The sequence below is a fragment of the Agelaius phoeniceus genome, chromosome 17, assembly GCF_051311805.1.
Source record: "Agelaius phoeniceus isolate bAgePho1 chromosome 17, bAgePho1.hap1, whole genome shotgun sequence".
In the NCBI taxonomy this organism is placed as follows: Eukaryota; Metazoa; Chordata; class Aves; order Passeriformes; family Icteridae; genus Agelaius; species Agelaius phoeniceus.
Window position 1 is genome coordinate 11464153 of NC_135281.1, and position 19516 is coordinate 11483668.

The 19516-nt window shown below is 54.0% G+C and overlaps 1 protein-coding gene across 2 annotated transcripts in view; it reads left to right on the forward strand.

Annotated features, from left to right (window-relative positions):
• LAMA5 (laminin subunit alpha 5) overlaps nucleotides 1–19516 on the forward strand; it is an 88012-nt gene that overhangs the window by 49552 nt on the left and 18944 nt on the right. The window contains exons 12-38 of one of the 2 annotated variants that reach the window (XM_077187239.1): nucleotides 477–617; nucleotides 967–1104; nucleotides 1332–1466; nucleotides 1931–2065; nucleotides 3464–3649; nucleotides 3764–3816; nucleotides 3986–4085; nucleotides 4540–4592; nucleotides 4999–5104; nucleotides 6004–6103; nucleotides 6264–6420; nucleotides 8030–8168; nucleotides 10917–11059; nucleotides 11153–11259; nucleotides 11959–12112; nucleotides 12599–12759; nucleotides 13263–13371; nucleotides 13920–14017; nucleotides 14501–14702; nucleotides 15086–15212; nucleotides 15797–15936; nucleotides 16665–16780; nucleotides 17518–17729; nucleotides 17834–18038; nucleotides 18167–18311; nucleotides 18823–18963; nucleotides 19313–19474. In XM_077187239.1, coding sequence (XP_077043354.1) covers nucleotides 477–617; nucleotides 967–1104; nucleotides 1332–1466; nucleotides 1931–2065; nucleotides 3464–3649; nucleotides 3764–3816; nucleotides 3986–4085; nucleotides 4540–4592; nucleotides 4999–5104; nucleotides 6004–6103; nucleotides 6264–6420; nucleotides 8030–8168; nucleotides 10917–11059; nucleotides 11153–11259; nucleotides 11959–12112; nucleotides 12599–12759; nucleotides 13263–13371; nucleotides 13920–14017; nucleotides 14501–14702; nucleotides 15086–15212; nucleotides 15797–15936; nucleotides 16665–16780; nucleotides 17518–17729; nucleotides 17834–18038; nucleotides 18167–18311; nucleotides 18823–18963; nucleotides 19313–19474 — 3665 coding nt within the window. The remainder of the gene's footprint in view (nucleotides 1–476; nucleotides 618–966; nucleotides 1105–1331; nucleotides 1467–1930; nucleotides 2066–3463; nucleotides 3650–3763; nucleotides 3817–3985; nucleotides 4086–4539; nucleotides 4593–4998; nucleotides 5105–6003; nucleotides 6104–6263; nucleotides 6421–8029; nucleotides 8169–10916; nucleotides 11060–11152; nucleotides 11260–11958; nucleotides 12113–12598; nucleotides 12760–13262; nucleotides 13372–13919; nucleotides 14018–14500; nucleotides 14703–15085; nucleotides 15213–15796; nucleotides 15937–16664; nucleotides 16781–17517; nucleotides 17730–17833; nucleotides 18039–18166; nucleotides 18312–18822; nucleotides 18964–19312; nucleotides 19475–19516) is intronic. The other variant, XM_054644298.2, reaches the window with a different exon arrangement.

Here is a 19516-nt window from a genome sequence, read left to right on the forward strand (position 1 = left end):
CACCACTGCTGCTGGTGACAGCAGGGCTGGCTCAGAGCCTTGGCACTGCCTGCCTGGCACACCCTGCCCTGGAAGTGGGAAGGTCTCGGGTGCAGCTGGGCATGGAGTGACCAGAGAGAAAGCCTGATTAGCCCAAGGCTGTGGTTATTCCCACACAGCACTGACTCAGCTCTGCCTGGGCTTGTGGAAGCAGCATTTGCCTGCCCTGTGTGCTGCCCACCCTGCACTCCACAGCAGTGTGGTGCTGAGCCCTGCCAGCCACCCCGGGAGCCAGGCGTGGGTGGTTAAAACATTCTTATCTGATAGGAAGGGTATGGAGGCAAATGGCTGAGCATTTGAGCTGCCTCAGGGCAGCTCCTGCCGTGTCCTTGTGGGACCCCAGAGCTGGGCTGACAGAGCTGGGCTGACAGAGCTGGGCTGACAGAGCTGGGCTGACAGCCGTGTGTGTGTGGTGTCTGTCCTGTGTCCCCATGCAGACTGCGACTGCTACGCGGGAGGGACAGAAGGCAACGCCTGTCGGAAGGACCCCCGGGTGGGGCTGTGTGTGTGCAAACCCAACTTCCAGGGCACGCACTGTGACCAGTGTGCCCCAGGCCACTACGGGCCCGGCTGCCAGCGTGAGTACCCGGCCAGCAGCGTCCCCAGGCTCGCCCTGCTGGGCTTCTCCTTGTTCTCCACCCGTGCTGGGGAGGAGGAATTCCACAGCTCTACTTCCAAGTGATAAATTCCCATGACTTCTGCACTTTTGCTGTTGTTTTCCACCCAGCCCTGACCCTCCAGCATCCTCCCGGGCTGTGGGGGACTCTGGAGGAATTCGCTATGGGCCAGGCATGCTCGCTATCAGCTCTGTTCCCCATGCTTTCTCCAGCAACTGCTCTTCTACCCCAGATGCTCTGGTTCCTTTCCTGGGAAGGCTAAAGACAAAAAAAACCCTGCTGATTTACTGATGGCCTCGTTGCTTTGCAGCCTGCCAGTGCTCTGGCCCTGGTCAGTACGATGGCACCTGTGACAGTGACACAGGGCAGTGTCTGTGCCGGACAGGCTTTGAAGGGCACTCGTGTGACCAGTGTGCTCCAGGCTACTTCAACTACCCTCTGTGCCAGTGTGAGTACCTGTCCTGCATGGGCCTGGGTGGGGACACAGCCAGAATCCTCTGGCAGGGGACTGAAGGGCTGGAAAGTGGTTTTGGAAATTATGTGCCATGGGCAGAGACTGATGGTGTGAATGCTTAGAGCAGCACCTGATACCTCTCTGAGCACCCCAGGAAAAAGACATTTTGCCATGAGCTCTGCCCTGTGCTCCCAGCTCAGGGGGTGTTCTGTGTGTTGCAGTGTGTGGCTGCAGTGCTGTGGGGACGCTGCCAGGAGGCTGTGACTCTGCTGGGAATTGTTTCTGCAGAGCTGAGTTTGCAGGGCCACGCTGTGAGCAGTGCAGCCCTGGGTACCACTCCTACCCCCACTGCTATGGTAAGCACCTGAACCTTCAGCTCCTGCTGCTCTAAAGAGCATAGCTGTTCTTGAAAGACTTTGGTGTTTCTCAGTATCAAATCCATGTGGTTTGCACTGTGAATTTGGCAGGCTTGTTTTGGGAGTCATGGATCATAGCGAAGCCTGGAAGACAAAGCAGTTTTTATCAGTCATATTTCCTCATCACAACCCTGCTGTGACCTGTTGTCTCAGTTTATGCCCTTTTTGTGTGTGTCATTTTAGTGTATTAACCTACTAAACTGCTGGGGAACACTGAATGGGCTGTAAAGACCCCTCAGTGCATTTTCCTGGCATGGCTATGACAACACTGCACCATTTGCCAAGGGATTAAGAAATTAATATTTCTGATGGAAGTGGCTGATTCCTGGGGGTGCTGAATGATGGTTCAGACCAGCAGTGCTTGGCCACAGATCACAGGCATGATCAGAGTCCTGCTCTTACAGCTTGCTCCTGCGATCCCCGGGGTGCAGTGGACAACACCTGCAGCCCAGCGGGGCAGTGCCGATGCCACGGGAACTTTGCAGGACACACCTGCAACCAGTGTGCCCTGGGCTTCTATGGATTCCCCAGCTGCACACGTGAGTAACTCCTTACTGCTCTCTGCAGCCACGGGGAGGAGGGAGTAGCCAGAGAGGAGATGGCCCCACGTTGCACCCTGGGAGGTTTAGGTTGGGTATTGAGAAAAGAAAAATTTCTTGACCAAAACAGTTGTCAAGTATTGGCACAGGCTGCCCAGGGCAATGGCAGAGTTGCCATCACTGGAGGATTTAAGAATCATGTAGATGTGGCACTTGGGGACATGATTTGGTGGTGGGTTTGGAACTGCTGGGGGAACAGTTGGGTGATGATCTTAGAGGTCTTTTCTAACCTTAATGATTCTGTGCTCCCATCCATTCCCTGGGCACTGCATCACTCCTGGATTATTGCTGCTGGTGCCTGTGTCAGGTGCCTGCAGTCCCAAATCCTCTGAGCAGAGTGTCCCCACCTCCCTCCCTGTCAGCAGTCCTGACTAGATGCCAGATGTACTCTCATGTCTCCCAGCAAGAATTTACTGCTCATTAAAAAGTAATCTGTGATACAATTTCCGTGAAGCAACAAAAGAGCATCATCACCCTCTTGCACAGTCCTAAATGTGGACTCCTGAGCCTTGCCAGCTGGCAGAACTCTGCTCCCAAATGCTGATGCCGGCAGTATGCCTTTGAAGAGGCTGGAGGCAGAGATGAAATGGTCTCACAGGAGTTCAGTAGTCACTTTTTTTTTTGTCTCATAAAGCCATAGTCAGATTGCAGAGCTGTAGAAGACCCACAGCAGCGGATCTTTTTTCCACAGCAAGGAAAGAAGAGAACCACCTGATTTTTATATTTTTTTCAAATCTGTTGTTTCCTGAGCAGTCTTTAGCCAGTGTGGGGGTGTCAGCCTAGAATGTCTTCCTTGGCAGGGGTTTGAGGTGTGCTGGCTGGGCAAGGAAGGCATGGGCAGCTCCTGGCAGCTTGCTGACCTTTCCTGTGATAGGGCAGTGGGATCTCTGTGCATTCATGGGCAGCAGGTCCTGCTGAAGCTGTGGAACCATTGCCCTGCCCTCACCCTGCTGCCCACACCCAACATCCACAGGACAGACCCTGATGGCCAAATGCTGCTCTGGAGTGTTTGGGACTTCGTAGGGTCTGACATGTCACTGGCAACTGACTTTTGGGGGATGAGATCACACCCCTTCTCTTCCACCAAAACTCTTCCCTGCCTCTGAAATACACATAAAGCTTCTGAAATACACATAAATGTATGTGAATGGCTGTGATAAACATTGAGACTTCTATTGTTTTTCTTAAAAGATAGGACGGTTTTTACCAAAAGCAAAGAATGAGAATTTTATTTATAATCCACGTCGGGCCGATTTCGGTGAAGGTCAGGCAGACAAAGGAGGCAGTTGCTGGGAAGGCCTGGATGCCCCTCCAGCAGCTCTCTCCCCTCTCTTGCAGCCTGCCAGTGCTCCCGGGAGGGGTCCCTGCACGGCTCCTGTGAGCAGGACACGGGGCAGTGCAGCTGCCGGCCCGGGGTGACGGGGCTGCGCTGTGACAGCTGCCAGCCCGGCGCCTACGGCTTCCCCCACTGCCAAGGTACCCCCTTTGCCTCGTCTCTGCCACACTCCAGCCTCTCGGGTGCTGGTAAATATGTTTAGCATCCCCCAAAAGCTTTGCAAGGGGAGAAATAACCCCAGTTAGGGACAGCTAAGGGGTGGGCTAGCGCTGTAAATCTGTTCTTCTACCCCTCTTTTCTAGTGGGCTCCTGTAACCCAGCAGGGTTGGAGACTGCAGATCCTTCGCTGGCCCCAGTGAGTATGAAATGAACCTACCACAACCCCTGCAGGTCATTCTGTATGATCTACTCTATTTCTTTTTGGACCAAGTCTTTCCTTAAGCTCAGCCAGAGCAGCAGACCCCATGTTCAATCACTGTGCTGCAAATTCTCACCTGCTCTTTTCTCCCCCTGCCTTTCCCCAGGGCTCCTGTGCATGTCGGGCATATGTGGAAGGCCCAGCTTGTGACAGATGCAAGCCTGGATACTGGAACCTGACTCCAGAGAACCCCTATGGCTGCCTGAGTAAGGAGATGGCATTTTCACAGCCCACAAAAGTCCCCTCCATGGTGCAGGAGCCAAACCCAAGCCAGTGAGCACCATCACTGGAGGATTGGAAGTGATGGCCTTCCTTCCATCTTCACCCAGAAGTGATGTGTCTAAGCTGGAATCTTCTGGGTAACCCTCATGTGGAAAGGGGAAAGGCTGGAGCCTGGAGCTTTTTACTTGGGGTGAAACAAAGGGCTCATGCAATGAGTTATGCCATTCTCAGCCCAAACATCTTTGGTAGCTGTGTCCTTAACAGGAGCTTTATAAAATGAAATCTGAGCCCTTGTGCAGGGCTACCTTCTACTAGACCAGTTCTTGGCTCCTCTTACCCCAGCCAGTGTCCTCTGGCGTGGTGGGTGCTGACCCCATCAGGTTTCTTCTCAGGGGCTGATTGACCTTCTGGCTTTCTTGTTCATCTTCCTCTCCTCAGGCTGCAAGTGTGACACCAAGGGCACCATCAGTGGAATCATAGAGTGCCGGCAGGTGGGTTTGTTCTCTGCTTCCAGGCTCCTCTGAGTGTGCTGTGCTGGGAGTGTTCAGCTCTGTCTGTCCCAGCAGCTGCTGGAGAGGCCCCAGCACTGAGCTCTCAGCTCTTGCACCACAATCTGGGCTTGCATGAGAATGTGGGATTAAGACCTGTCATTAATTAGGCACCTAAATATTTCTGTGTCTGTCCCAGGATGCCTGGATTTTTGTTTGCCTGCATTGTTGGGTAATTTAAGTTATCTGGCCCTTATCTGGCCCACCCACACGCAGGAAGCACTGTGAAGCATGAATCTCAGTCTGCTGCTTCTGCAGTGTCTCAGACCAGAACCCAAATAACTGAGGAACAGCTTAGCCATGACAAGCAACAGCAGGGAATGAGTTTCCATGCCTGCTTCTCTCCCAGGGCGATGGGCAGTGTTTCTGCAAAGCCAACGTGTGTGGGAAGCTCTGCTCGGCCTGCAAGGATGGCTACTTCAACATGGAGAATGCTAATTACTTTGGCTGCCAAGGTAAGCCCCTTCTGTGAGGTGTTTGGTGAGTGAGGGGGCCACAAGAACTGACCCCACTGCACAGCCTGACTGGTTGGTGACCTTGGAGAAAAGGGGCAAGAGATGTCCTATGTTCTGGGTCATCATTTTTGGGGTGATGCAGTTAAGTGCTTTAAGGGTACAGTGGTGGTGCTGGGTTGATGGTTGGAATTCGATGATCTTAAAAGTCTCTTCCAACCTTGGTTCTGTGATTCTGTACCACAGCCCAGAACATGGACTGTGGCTCTGGAGACCTGAGGTCGTGCTTTTCCACTATTGGACACAGGTCTGTCAGGCTGGGGAGCAAACAGCCAGGTGAGGTACCCCTTTGGGTACCAGAAACTGATGTGTTTGAGCCACTGGTCACATCCTTGCTGCAATGCCCCTTCCTCCTGCTGGGAGAGGGTGGGCACAGGTACATGGGGTTGGCCACTGTACCCTGTGTCCATGAGAAGAGGTAGAGGAGATCCCACTCTCCCCCGTGTCCATGGGAAGAGTAAAGGAGGAGATCCCACTCTCCCCTGTGTTTGTGGGAAGAGTAAAGGAGGAGATCCCACTCTCCCCCATGTCTGTGGGAAGAGTAAAGGAGGAGATGGGCTGCTCTGAGCCATCCCATGCAGCACTGGCAGGGCTGGTGGCAGGGCTGCAGCTCCTGGCCGTGAGGGTTTGCAGACCTTGTTCCATCAGCCGCCTGGAAATAGCTCCGCGCTGAGGTGGAAGAAGAGTGTCCATCCAAGTGGGGCCGGGGCCAGATATGAAAACGGATACAACGGAATAAAAATAGTGGCCGCAGGCTCTGGGCCCGCTGGGGATGTGCCTTTGATTAGCGAGCAGGAGCTCGTTAGCACGGCGGGAATGTAAACAGGCGCTTCCTCCCGCAGGCTGCCGGTGCGACGTCGGCGGGGCGCTGGGGCCGTCCTGCGAGGCGCGGAGCGGAGCCTGTCGCTGCCGGCACAGCACCCGGGGGCCCACCTGCACACAGTAAGCTGCACCTTGGCATGCTCTGCCTCCCACCGTGCCCTCTGCCACCACGGGGATGGGGACCTCATCGCCCGGGCCGCTGTCACATCAGCCTGGCGCAGGTGTCCTCTGCTGCTGCCTCCGGTAGCGCGCAGGTGATGGTGCTCTCTCTGTTCCCCAGACCAGCACGGGATCATTATTTCCCTGACCTTCACCACTTGAAATTCGAGCTGGAGGAAGGCACCACGCCATCGGGCCGGGCTGTGCGCTTTGGCTACAACCCCTTGGAGTTTGAGGGCTTCAGCTGGCGAGGCTATGCGCAGATGTCCTCCATCCAGGTACGCTGCTGGCTGCAGCCCAGCCTGGCTCCCCAAGGGGAGGATGTGGCCAGTGGAGCACTGATGTGCTTTTGGCACACATCTTTTACCCCAAGTGCTCCTGAACCCCCCCAAGTCACAGGATGGCCAACATAAACAGCACAGTGTATATATAGCCTGTTTGTGCAGATACTTCCTGTAGTGCTGGGGGTGGCATAGACTGATGAGGGGAAAGATCCTAAACTGGGAATCCCATGACATCCTAATCTATTTAGACAAAGGTGGCAGCATGGTGATTACTTACAGGGATGTCTATAAACACTGTCTCTCTGTTTCCTTGTTCCTCTTTCAACTGACTCTGCTCTTTCCTATAACTCTGCATAACCTTTCCTCCCCTTTCCAAAAATAAGTATCTCCTCCTCAGCTGCCATGTTCAGCTTGGACCTCTTGTTACCTTTCAGCCTTTGCCCTTGCTGTTAGCTGGTTTGCTGTAACAATGGTTTATGCTAACCTGGAGTTGTGTAAGCCCTAGAAGTGAAGTTGTTTCTTCTGTTGACTCTTTTTCTCTCTCCTTGGTGGTTTCTTCTGCATGGCCTCTGCGAAGTGTGTGCACATTTGGGGATGGAGTACAGGGCAGTGATTCTCTGACAGTCTTGTTCCATGTAAGATGCTTCTTACTCTGGTGCATGTACTTTCAGTTTTCTTCACATTTTTGTGCTTAGGTGAAATGACAGAGGGGCTGTTTCCTACTGAATTTTAGGTAGGAACTAAGCAGTGAACGCCTGTGGGGCTCCCTTGAGAAAATCCCAGCCTTAAAGCTTAAGGATGGACTCATGCTCAGGCTCATAGCTGCAGTGTTGCATTGGTATTTGAGCTAGAAATGGACCTTGATAGAAGTGCTGACATGTGGCTTTTGGCTGGCAGGTCTCACCTGTAATTTGTTACCATCAAAACCCTCCCAGTTTGCTCTCCATGGGAAGATGGTGTGTAACTGGAGCTTTGGAGAGCACAGCCCTCAACAGAAGTCTCTGTGGGCAGGAGGTTATTTAAGCCTATGATCTCTGAAATGGTTCAAACTTGAGCATCTCCTTAGCCAGGGTCTTGTCCAGGCAGGGGGAGAGCAGATGTGCCATCAGTTGTATGGTCCATTGGCCCTGCTGGTCCTTAGCATTGCACATTGCTGAGGATGAGGCACCAGCTCAATTCCCAGCCTGTTCTGTAGGCAGCTGGGCAGAGCCCCATAAATACAAGGGCAGAGTTTGGTACCTGGTGGCTGGTTGCAGCACACAAACCCAAAAGCAACAACTCCCCATAACCTTTCTTGTGTAATTGTGTGTGCCCCAGCACAGATAAGCCACCCTGCTGTGCCACAGCGTCCTCCAGGTGTGATCACAGCCTTCCCACCCCCTTCCACAGTCAGGCTGCTCCCTGGGTGGCCGGCCCCAAGTGTCCCCAGAGCAGGGACAGTGTCAGAAGGTACCGCGAGCAGCAGGGTGCCTGTGCTTGTCTCCTCCTCGCGCTGTGGCATGTCGCTTTGGGAGCAGTGAGGGCTGTGCTTGGGCTGGCAGTGAGGGTGGTGGAGGTAACTGAAGGTGTGCTCTGCTTCTCTCCCCTTTCTCTCTCCCACCAGCCCAAGGTAGTGGTGACTGTCAATGTGACCTCCCCCGACCTCTTCCGCCTCGTCTTCCGCTACGTCAGCCGGGGGCCCGCCAGTGTGCAAGGGAGGGTCTCGGTCCTTGAGGAAGGAAAGTTTAATGTTTGTGCCAACTGTAAGTGCATTTTTCACTTCTAGACTAACTCAGAGCATCCCACGCTGCGACACTGCTCCTGTGCCCCTTCTCCTGCCCCCAGGTGTGTCCGTCCCCAGTGTGCCCCTGTCAGGCGTCCGGCCAGAGCCGCGCCTGGGCTGGAAGGGAGGGGGAAGAGAGGCAGGCAGGCAGGCAGGTAGGGCAGGCGGGTCAGGCCCTCCCCACAGTGGGTGGGCGCTCAGGAGCTGCCCCCCCAGTGATGTGTGCCCCGTGTGCTCTTTTGCTTTTTGCAGAATAAGATCAGAGTCACTGTAGACGTGAAGGAGGCAGAGCTCTATCTGTTCCATGTCATCCTGAGGTATATTAATTCAGGAGGGGCCACTGTGTATGGCACAATTACAGCTTATCAGCCACGAAGGAGAGGTAAGGATCCCAGACTGCTCTGCTTCCCTGTGCCATCGCCACCTCCTCCCCATCCCAGGCAGCCTTCTGCATCATCCTTTCCAGAAGACGCTTCCATGTGGCTTTACCCATTAGTCCTGCTCTCCCAGCTGAAAGGCTGATTTGAGTTTGCAGCCCCCTTTATTTACCAAAGCAGCAGCAAGGTGGGCCCAGCCCTGGGGCTGCACACTGAGGACTGACACCAGCCAGGCTGGTGGGAGATAAAGCTGTTGTACAATTCCAGACAACCTTTCCAGCACAGGACGAGATCACCCCAGTGCCCCAGGCAAAACTGAGCTGACTTTCCACAAAAGCAGAAAGAATGGTTCCAGTCTTTGGCAGCTGGCTGGGGTTTTATTCACCAGATGCCCTGATGTGGCAGTCCTTCCTTTCCCATGTGCTTCTCCCACACCAGGCTGCTGGCTTCACATGTGGTGTGGGGCTTGGAAGTGCCATGGAATTACACGTTACACACAGGCATTGCACTCTGGTGCAGTGTCCTCTCATCAAAGCATGAGCTGCTGGAGAAGAGCCCCCAAAAGATGTCTGAACAAGCCTAGAAATCTGGACAGCAATTTTTCTGGGAAACAATCTGAGCAAGACAACATGAGAACACACCTGAGGCCATGGTGGGTGGTTGGCTGGCTGATTTTACCTCTTTGGATGCCACAGCCACACTGTCCTGCTGAAACTCTTCCTCCAGATCACACATCCACAGCACAAGGCTGTCAGCACTCACTACCTAATTTATCAGCGTGTGAAGTTCTCTCCTCTGTCTTGAGCTGACATAGGTTCTGCCTTTGATGTGATATGCAAGGTTTGAAATGCCAAAATATTATTTTTCTGCCTTCTTTTTTTTCTTTTTGAGAGGAAAAATGGCGTATTTTTTATGTCCAGTCACATTACACAGCAGAAGAAAAGAAGAGCAGGAGCCATGGTGATGTTTTGGGATCTCACCAAAGGTCAGGAAATATTTAACCTGTCCTATCCAAGCAGCAGAGCTCATTTGCCTTAAAAAGTGCTTCACTTCTTGTGCAGAAGCAACGTGATTTTTTTAGTGCTGAAGGCAAGCAGCCAAACTGGTGCCCCAACAGCAGGACAGCAGCATCCTTGGGAGGCTTCAGGGGTGCTGAGCTGCCTCATGTCTGGATGGAAAGGGCTTTATGTGGCAAAGAGCAAGCAGCCTGGAAAGAAGCTGGAAGACGTGGCTTGCAAAAGGGAAAGCCTTTTCCAAGTATGGGATTTTCAGCCTTTTCCAAGTATGGGATTTTCAGCCTGGTTTCTTCCACTCTGCCTCCAGAAGCCATCTCAGTTGGAGCTGTGTGTTGCCTCAAAGGGATCTGAAACTTCAACCTGTCAGTAAATCTAGCCCAGTGCCAGTTCAGGGGAATCTCTTCACTCCTTGAATCCTCACCTCTGCTTCCCATCTGGAAAAGTGAGGTCCCAGCCTCAGCTGATGCCAGGCATGTCACAGAGCTGCCACGCATGGGAAGGGGTTTTTAACCATCCCAGCAGCAGCACAAGCCCTTGCTTTAGCCTCTGGCCCTGTGTGTTGTGCCTCGATGTCCATGTAGCACACCAGGACAGTCAGTGTGCCACATTCTCCACTTCCTTCATCTCACCTGCTCACCGTGCGGCCATTCCTGGTGAATCCCTCTCACCTGTGCCCTTCAAAACCTGCTGGGCAGGCACACAGTCTGCTTCTAGGGGCTGTATTGTGATTGCATCCATTATTGAAGAGGTTGTGGGACTGTCAGATGAGCCAAGGAGCTGCTCAGCAGCAGCAGGATCAGCCTTGCACCCATTCTGTTCTGTCAGTTTAAAATAATGTCTGAATCTCGAGTGCAGAGTGTGTGGTTGGCAGGAAGAAAGGCAGGAGCACACCTTGGGGGCCTCAAAGTTTGCCAGAAGACAGGCATCTTGCCTGTGGAGCTGGGGTCAGAATTTCCCTGAGGAAAAAATGTATCTGGGCAATTCTTTTTGTCTGTCTCATGATTAACTCTTCACAGATGAGTTCTTTTCTAGCTGGCAAAACGCTCCTTGGCTTGCAACACTCTGTGCTTTGCAGTCTGGGGATGCAGAGCACACTGAGAGCTCTGGATTTGCATTGAGGATTGCAGTGATTTATATTTATTTCTCCCATTAGGCTGTTGAGCAGATTGAGTGGATGTCTCTGTTCCAGGACAGTGTGGGATTGTGGTGCACCGACAGAGTGGGAACCTGTCACTGCCTTCTGCACCAGAGCTGCTTCCCTGAGCATTCCCTCCCATGTCCAGCCCCAGTTTTCCATTCCAGTCCCTTCACAGCCTCTCATGCCTCCCATTCCAGGTACAGAGCAGACCAAGCAGATTGTCTTTGCTCCCAGCACGGAGCCAGCCTTTGTCACTGTGCCCCAGAACAGCTTCGGGGAGCCCTTCGTGCTCAACCCCAGCACCTGGTCCCTGGTTATTGAAGCACAGGGGGTGCTGCTGGTAAGGCCCTGTGCTCCACCCACCGTGGGGGCTTCAGCAGCTCCCTGGGGACAAGTGTGCCAAGCATAACACCTCTCCCCTCTCTCCTCCCAGGACTACCTGGTTTTGCTGCCCAGCTCATACTACGAAGCACCAATCCTGCAGCTGAAGGTCACAGAGCCTTGTGTCTACCAGCCAGCCCCTGAACAAGCCACCCAGAAGTAAGGATCTGCACATCTCTGTGCTGTGTGGGGCTTGCTCAGCTCCTCTTGGCCTGAGGTTAAGGAATATACACAGTGCATACTCAGTGATGCAGTAAAATTGCTCATGGAGCACTTGGCTGTGGCAAATAAAGCTTGTGGAACCTGCAGCAGCCCAGAAAGCCAGCCCATAGATCTCCTCATCCAGGACACAGCCAGTCTGTGTTTTCTCATGGGCCCTGCAGGGCCAGCTCACCCAGTGACACCACAGCCCACCTGGGCTGGGCTGGGCTCCCAGTGCAGGTTGTGTGTGTCCTTGAAAATGGCTGCCCTGAGTGGGTTTTGCTGGACTATTCAGAATGAGCAGTCTGGTAGTGTTTGGACCATCTCAGTGTATCTGCTTGCCCAGAACCTCTCTGTCCATGTTGTAAGAGGGCTGGCTGGGCTCTGGACACTGATTGTCCCATCCATCCACCATAGTAGTGGTCCCCAGGACAAAGCCCACTGCAAGGGGAGAAGTTTTTTGTTGTTTCTGCTCTCCCTGGTCCTGTAATGCCCACTCCCTTGCTTCCCACTGCCTGGAGCTGCTCCTTGGCTCTCCTGATAGACCAGAGCCTTTTGCAAACTTGGCTGGGCCCAGGCTGGCTGTTTGGGTGTTCTCAACTTTCATAACCATGCTGTAACTTTTGTACTTCACCATTTATTTCTGTGTGTTTCCAGCTGCCTCCTGTACAAGTACCTGTCTGTGGAGGGCTTCCCTGCCGTGCCAGGGGTGGATGCAGTGTGCAGGCTGGACAACAGGCTCCCCAGGCTGTGTCCCACAGAGCAGCTGACCCCCTCCCACCCCGCCATGGCCACCTGCAGTGGCACTGATGTGAGTGCCACTTCTGTTTTGTCCCCTCCTGGCCACCCTGCCTCCCCTGTCTGGGGATTTGCTTTTTTAAGTATCCATGCCATGTCCCTCATATCTTCCCCTCAAAGTTGTGTCTTCCTCCATGATTTTTCCCCCTGCTTTTGCAGCATCTGTCAGGTTAGTTTTGGCATGTTTTGGTCCTTTGCACTGCACCTCATTTCCTCCCAGACCATTTTCTCGTAGTCACTAAATCTCCCAATTTTCTGATTTTTTCGGTTTTTTTTTTCAATTGCATTTCATTTGATCATATCTTTACCTAAACCAGAAAGGCTTTGCACCCATCACCCCTGCAGCTGTGTGCTTGTTCAGGGCCCCCCAAACCCAGAGTCTCACCTGTAAAGGTTTGCGAGGATCGGATGAGATTTGCTGCCTTGTCCCCTGAGCTGCAGAGGAGGCTGCCTTGTAGCACCCTGCCCACGCTCCCTCAGTGCTCCCTCTGTGCTGCAGGTGGAAGTGCAGCTGTCCCTGCCCGTGGCCCAGCCTGGGAAGCACGTGCTGCTGGTGGAATACGCCAACACCAACGCCCTGCAGAGCGTGGCCGTCGCCGTCAGCTCACCGCGCTCGGCCACGCAGCAGGGCACCTTCACCTTCTACCCCTGTGCCTACAGGTAAGGGCAACTCGGGGCACAAGGGCTCCAGTTCTCTGCCTTGGCAAGGACAGCCTCCCCTCCACTTGAAGTTTTTGGGGTTTACAAACAAAGCAAGCTCCAGTGTTGTCCGCCTAAGCTCTGCGTGTCCAGACTCGTTCTAGCTGGACACGGATTTTAGTCCCCCATCTCAGGGAATTATGTACCTGCCTCTGCCAGGAGATAATCTTGGGCTTCTGTTTACAGCTGAATTGTTGGTAGGGACCTTGACTTAGGGAATGGCCTCCAGGCAGGTTTATTGGAGACAGGTCAAACCCTGTCTGGCTTCAGATTGCGACCTTTGCAGTAGGAAACAAATGTTTGGGGTGTCCTTGGAAAACTTTGCTCTTGTGAGCAGCCAGAAAAAACATCAAAAGATTTCCAGGGACTTTGTGTAAATCCCCTCAGGACACAGAGCTGGCAGGACAAGAAATGGGTCATGACCCTGTGCAAGGCTGATTTCAAAATGTGTGTTTCTCTTGCAGTTTCCTTTGTCGAGGGATTGCTGTGGATTCCCAGAGTCGAATGGCAACTTTTGAACTCACCTCAGAGGCCACTGTTCGTTTCACCTCTGATCTGGCTGATTTCTTCCTGGTGAGGCTCCCTCTGAGGGCAGCTCTGTCAACAGGGGGGAAAGGCTGGACTGGGACCCAGCCTGCAGGAGGGTTTTCTAGTGCTGTTGGGACTGGATACTGGATCTTAGTCTGGGTTTTCTAGTTCTGTTTGGACTGGATACTGGATCTTAGTCTGGGTTTTCTAGTCCTATTTGGACTGTATACTTGGTGTTAGTCTGTGTCACAACCAGTCCAAGTGGAGAGTGTGGTCAGTGGGGTGTTTTGAAGTAAATCATGGGGCTGGGAGTGGGGAGGAGGTGGGGAGAAGCAGCTGCTCGTGCAGAGGGAGCTCTGTAGCAGTGGGGCAGTTCTTTTATCTTGAAGATATTCCTTGTTTAGCCAAGGATAGAAGAATCCCATCCATCTGTGGAGCTTCTAAATGCCATAATGTTTGTGCCAAGGGCTAAGGGGCAGTAAGCAGAGGTGTGACTGCCATGCACTGGCTGGAGTGCCTGCTGGCTGGTGGCCAGGCTGTGGCTGCAGGGGCACAGGCTGTCACATAACCAGGTGTCTCTCTCCCTTGTGCAGCACAAAGTGTACCTGATCCCTGCTGCACAGTTCACCATGGAGCTCATCGAGCCAAAGGTGCACTGCATCAGTGTCCATGGCACCTTCTCATCCAACAGGTGAGAGTCTCAGGTCCCCCTTGGCTTTAGCATCAATGGGATTATTTCCAAAAACATTTGCTTGTCCTGGTTCCCTCAGGCTCAGAGACTTTTTTAAGTCCTTGGTGAAGAAATCTCCAGCTGAGGTGAAGCTCCTTGCTTGTGTCCTGTGAGCACAGAGTGGGATCAGACTGATGGTGCTGTGCCTGAGCCCCACTCTGCCTCCTGGGGCAGACACTTGAGTGTCCCAAACAGGCATTCCTGTGCTTGCTCACATACAGCAACACCCTTGCTGTATCCAGATTTTTGACAGTGTTTCAGATAAATATTTGCAGAGGAATTGGCCTGTGCCAGGCTCCTGTTCTTCCTGCAGAGCCCCAGGGGTGCTGGCAGTGAGCTGTCCTCAGCAGGCACACCTTGTAACCCACCAGCAGTCACAGGCATGCTTCCCTCCTCTCTTTCTCTCTGGACATACTCACATCCTGTTTACTCCTTGTTTTCCAGCAGCTCCTGTGTCCCCTCAAGGTTCCTGAAGCTTTCTCAGTCAATCATTTTGGAGGGCGCCCAGGCTCTGCCCATTCCCCCAGAGGTGCCCCTGGCCCAGGCTGTCCATGTGGCTCCATCTGGGGTGCCAGTGGAGCCTGCTCCTCGTCCTCCCACAGCCATGGACCCCACTGCAGAGCTCATCCTCCTGCAGTCCCCACAGGTAGGGGCACAGCCAAGGGTTGGGCTGGTTTGCTGGTGCTGTGACACTGCACCACTCGGGCAGGGAGAAATTTTCCTTACCTGTTGATTAATGCTTTATCAATTAGCATTTTCAGAATTTAATCTGAGCTTTAAACTTCTCCCTGAACCTGTAATTCCTGTGGACTCACCTGTCTTGACTTTATCCAACCTTGTTTGGTTCCTGGGATCCCAGGAATAGCTTTTCAGGTGGCAGCATTAGAGGGGAGAGCGTGTGGAGGCACGGGGGGCTGGATTCACTGAATTCCCAACACCTGGCAGCTGTGCAGTAATTCAGGGACATGCCAGCTGTGGGTGCAGGTGTCAGGTGTGGGTTTTTGTCTGTGTTCTCCCGTGCTGGGGCAGGCTGCAGTGGTGTTCAGCAGCAGGATCCAGAGCCTGGGACGCTACGCCTTCATCCTGCACCTGTACCAGCCCAGCCACCCCAGCTTCCCCGTGGAGGTGCTCATCAATGGAGGGCGCATCTGGCAAGGTGAGAGCAGCAGGGACCTGGGCAGCTGCTGGCTGGCAGGAGCCCTGGGAGCTTTCCATGCCAGGGGATGACTGTGGTCTCTTTAGGGATTGCAAAAATGAAGGAAGGCTGATTTACCCCTTCCAAAGTGGGAGGATGGGATGGGTGTCACAGACCATCTTTTATGAAAAGTCCTTTCTTTAGGATTTTTTCTCCTGAGAAGCTGAGAGGCCTCAGGAACAAAATGGAAACAATGGTTATCTGCTGCTGTGGAATGCAACAGGTGCATCTGGGATTGGTCTCATGTGGTTGTTTCTAATTAATGGCCAATCACAGCCCAGCTGGCTCAGACTCTCTGTCCAAGCCACAAGCTTTTGTTATTCATTCTTTCTTTTTCTATTCTTAGCCAGCCTTCTGATGAAATCCTTTCTTCTATTCCTTTAGTATAGTTTTAATGTAATATATATAATAAAATAATAAATCAAGCCTTCTGAAACATGGAGTCAGATCCTCGTCTCTTCCCTCATCCTAAGGCCCCTGTGAACACAGTCACAGGATGGGGACTCAAGGGACAGGTGGGACAAACACATTTGTTGTCTTTTCAGGTCAGACCAATGCAAGTTTCTGCCCCCATGGCTACGGGTGTCGGAGCCTGGTGGTTTCTGAGGACCAAACCATCCTGGATGTCACTGACAATGATCTGACGGTGGTGGTTCGAGTGCCAGAGGGCAAGCAGCTGTGGCTGGTGAGCCTCTCTCCTGGAAGCTCCCACAGCATGCTGGGCAGAGGGCTTTTCACTGGATTTTTGTCCCTGTGTGAGCTCAGGAATGTTCCCCACCATCACTCATCTCTGAACTACCCCAGAAATTGCCAAGTCTCCAACCTTAGTGGAGGAGATTCTGCCCTTGGGGGCAGAATTTACCGGGGCAACTTCTGTATATGACATTGTCCTTCCTTGTCTGGTTTTGATATCAAAACCAGGCAGAAATTGAAGCTGTTATTTTGCATACATAGTTTGTGATAATCCAGAATAAGCCTCATTCCTGCTCTAGCAATATTTTAAACCTGTGTAATACTGTTTGTTCAGGCAGGCCTCATCATGAGAGTAGGTAGCCCTTGTTGTTCTCAGGCAGCAGGACTAGAAGGTTGACCAAAATGGGGATAAATGGCTGAAAGACAATTGGAACCCAGGTGCCTTCATGTGTAGAAATTTCAGATGATAAAGACTGCCTCCCTGCTGTGCTCTGGGGGTATTCTGCCTGGTTTCAGTCCAGTGGATTTGTGCTGTTCCTCATGTGGAGCTTTAGGTTAAATGTACCCTGAGGGACAGACCTCAGTGGAGAGGTGGCTGCTGGTGTGTGCAGTACTTGGTGTGTTGTGTTCTGTCCCAGCAAGGCATGGAAGCCTAAAGGTACATTTTGGATGGTGCTTGTCTGTCTGAGCTGGCTCACCCAGCTCACCCTTGCTTTGCAGGATTACATCCTTGTGGTGCCTGAGGACAGCTACACCCCCCAGTACCTGCAGGAAGAACCCCTGGACAAGTCCTATGATTTCATCAGCAGCTGTGGCATCAACAGCTTCTACATCAAGTGAGATGCTTGCCATTGGGTGCCCACAGGCTACACACTCCTCAGGGAGCAGCAGCCCTTCCCTTCTGTATGGCAGGCCAGGGGCAGGTTGAGATTTTCCTTCTGTTGCCCAGACATGGATATTCAGGAGCTCTCAGTGTCACAGGACTCTCCCTCCCACTAAGCCCCCCTGGCTGCAGGAGATGCTGGATTTGGGGTGGTGTGGAGGCTGTGGGTCCCACTAAGCCCCCTTGGCTGCAGGAGATGCTGGATTTGGGGTAGTGTGGAGGCTGTGGGTCCCACTAAGCCCCCGTGGCTGCAGGAGATGCTGGATTTGGGGTGGTGTGGAGGCTGTGGGTCCCACTAAGCTCCCGTGGCTGCAGGAGATGCTGGATTTGGGTGGTGAGGAGGCTGTGGGTCCCACTAAGCTCCTGTGGCTGCAGGAGATGCTGGATTTGGGGTGGTGGGGAGGCTGTGGGTCCCACTAAGCTCCTGTGGCTGCAGGAGATGCTGGATTTGGGGTGGTGAGGAGGCTGTGGGTCCCACTAAGCTCCTGTGGCTGCAGGAGATGCTGGATTGGGGTGGTGTGGAGGCTGTGGGTCCCATTAAGCTCCCGTGGCTGCAGGAGATGCTGGATTTGGGGTGGTGGAGAGGCTGTGGGTCCCACTAAGCCCCCATGGCTGCAGGAGATGCTGGATTGGGGTGGTGGAGAGGCTGTGGGGACGTGCAGCACTGACCCCTCCTGCCTCCCCCTGCAGCCCCAGCACGTCCTCGAGGTTCTGCCGTGACTCTGCCATCTCCCTGTCCCTCTTCTACAACGACGGGGCGCAGCCGTGCGGCTGCCACGAGGCGGGGGCACGGGGCAGCCAGTGCCAGCCCCTCGGGGGACAGTGTCCCTGCAGGCCCAACGTCATCGGCCGCCAGTGCTCCCGCTGTGCCACCGGCTACTGGGGCTTCCCCAACTGCAGGCGTGAGTTCCCCCCTCTGCCTCCCCTGCTCTGTGTCCATTCCTCACACTGGCCTTGGCTCCGGGGTCTGGCTCACCCAAACCCAGCCTTTTTCTGCCCCTCGCAGCCTGTGACTGTGGGACACGTCTGTGTGATGAGGTGACAGGGCAGTGCATCTGCCCTCCCCACACCCTGAAGCCTGAGTGTGTTGTCTGTGAGCCCCAGACCTTCGGCTGCCACCCCCTGATCGGCTGTGAGGACTGCAACTGCTCCCGGCCCGGCGTGCAGGAGCTGACAGAGCCAGGCTGCGACGTGCACAGTGGGCAGTGCAGGTGGGGCAGCCTTGTTCTGGCACTGGGGACATCTGGGCTCCCTGCTAGAGTCCCCTGCTGGGACACCTTGTGCAGAAATGTGCAGAAAGGAGGTGGGGAAAGCTCTGAAAGCTCTTGTGTCCCCCCAGGTGCAAGCCCAACATCATCGGGCGGCAGTGTGACCTCTGTGCCCCTGGCTACTACCACTACCCTGAGTGCAGGCGCTGTGACTGCCACCAGGCTGGCACCCAGGCCAGCGTGTGTGACCCCGTCACGGGGCAGTGTCACTGCAAGGTCAGTCCCCAGTGCTTCCATGTGGCGCTTTTCTCCTTGGCTTGACTCTCCAGCTCTGGCAGGGGGTGGCAGAGGCTGTGTGTGCCCAGCCTGCCCCGTGGGGTGGTGGGTTCAGAGCACCCTGAAAAGCTCTTCTCTCCTCATCCTTCCTGGCCATGAAGTTTCACTCTGTGGGCTGTCTCTGGAGGAGATGGCCAGTCTGAGTCCAGCCCTGTGTCAGAGCTGGTTGCAGTGGGAGCTGTCAGCCCTATTGGCTCCTGGCTCCATGGCAGCAGAGTAACTCAAACAGCTTCTGAGCTGCCCTGCTCCAGCCTCTTTGTAGGGCTTACACGTGCTTTCTCTAGGTGAATTTAATGTTTGGTGGGTGCTGTACAAGCAAACCTGTTTGGGGGACTGCTTTAACATCTTCCAGCACCACAGCACTTTGCTTTGATCACTCAGCCAGCCATCCCTGTCCTCCACTGAGGCCTTGAGAGAAACCACTGACACTTGAGCTTTGCTTATCTTTCAGGAAAATGTGGAGGGCCCAAGGTGTGACCAGTGCCGCCTGGGGACATTTTCTTTGGATGCCACCAACCCCAAGGGCTGCACCAAGTGTTTCTGCTTCGGTGCCACCGACCGCTGCCGCAGCGCCGAGAAGCACCGAGCTGAGGTGAGAGGGGCCACCAGAGCCTGCAGGTCAGGTGTGTCCCATCCACCTGGCTCCCTGCTGCCCTCGGGTCTCTGTGCTGCATTAATCCTACTGAGGATACACCATGAGAAGGGTTATCTTTGACTCCCTGTGCCCATCTCCTGCTTTCAGCCCCTTTTCCTGGTCTCTGGGGTCTCATGTGCTGGGCGGGGGTGATGATCAGCTTTCCTGTGGCTTCATCGGGATGCATGTGAGGTGTGAGCCTGTTACTCCCCTTTCTGCTGCTCTGGGATCTGTTCTTCTGGAGCATCAACACACAGATACTTTCTGTAACTCCACTAGAAGACCCAGAGTTGCTCTTCCCCTCCAGTTTGTCGACATGAACGGGTGGCTCTTGCTGAGCAACGACCGCCACGAGGTGCCAACAGCTCTGAGCCCACGGGAGCTGCTCGTCACTGCTGACCTCAAAAACCTCCCAGATGCCTACCAGGAGCTCTACTGGGTTGCACCCAGCTCCTACCTTGGGGACCAGGTAAGAGAATGGGGAACCACCCTGATCCCACCTGCAGACACT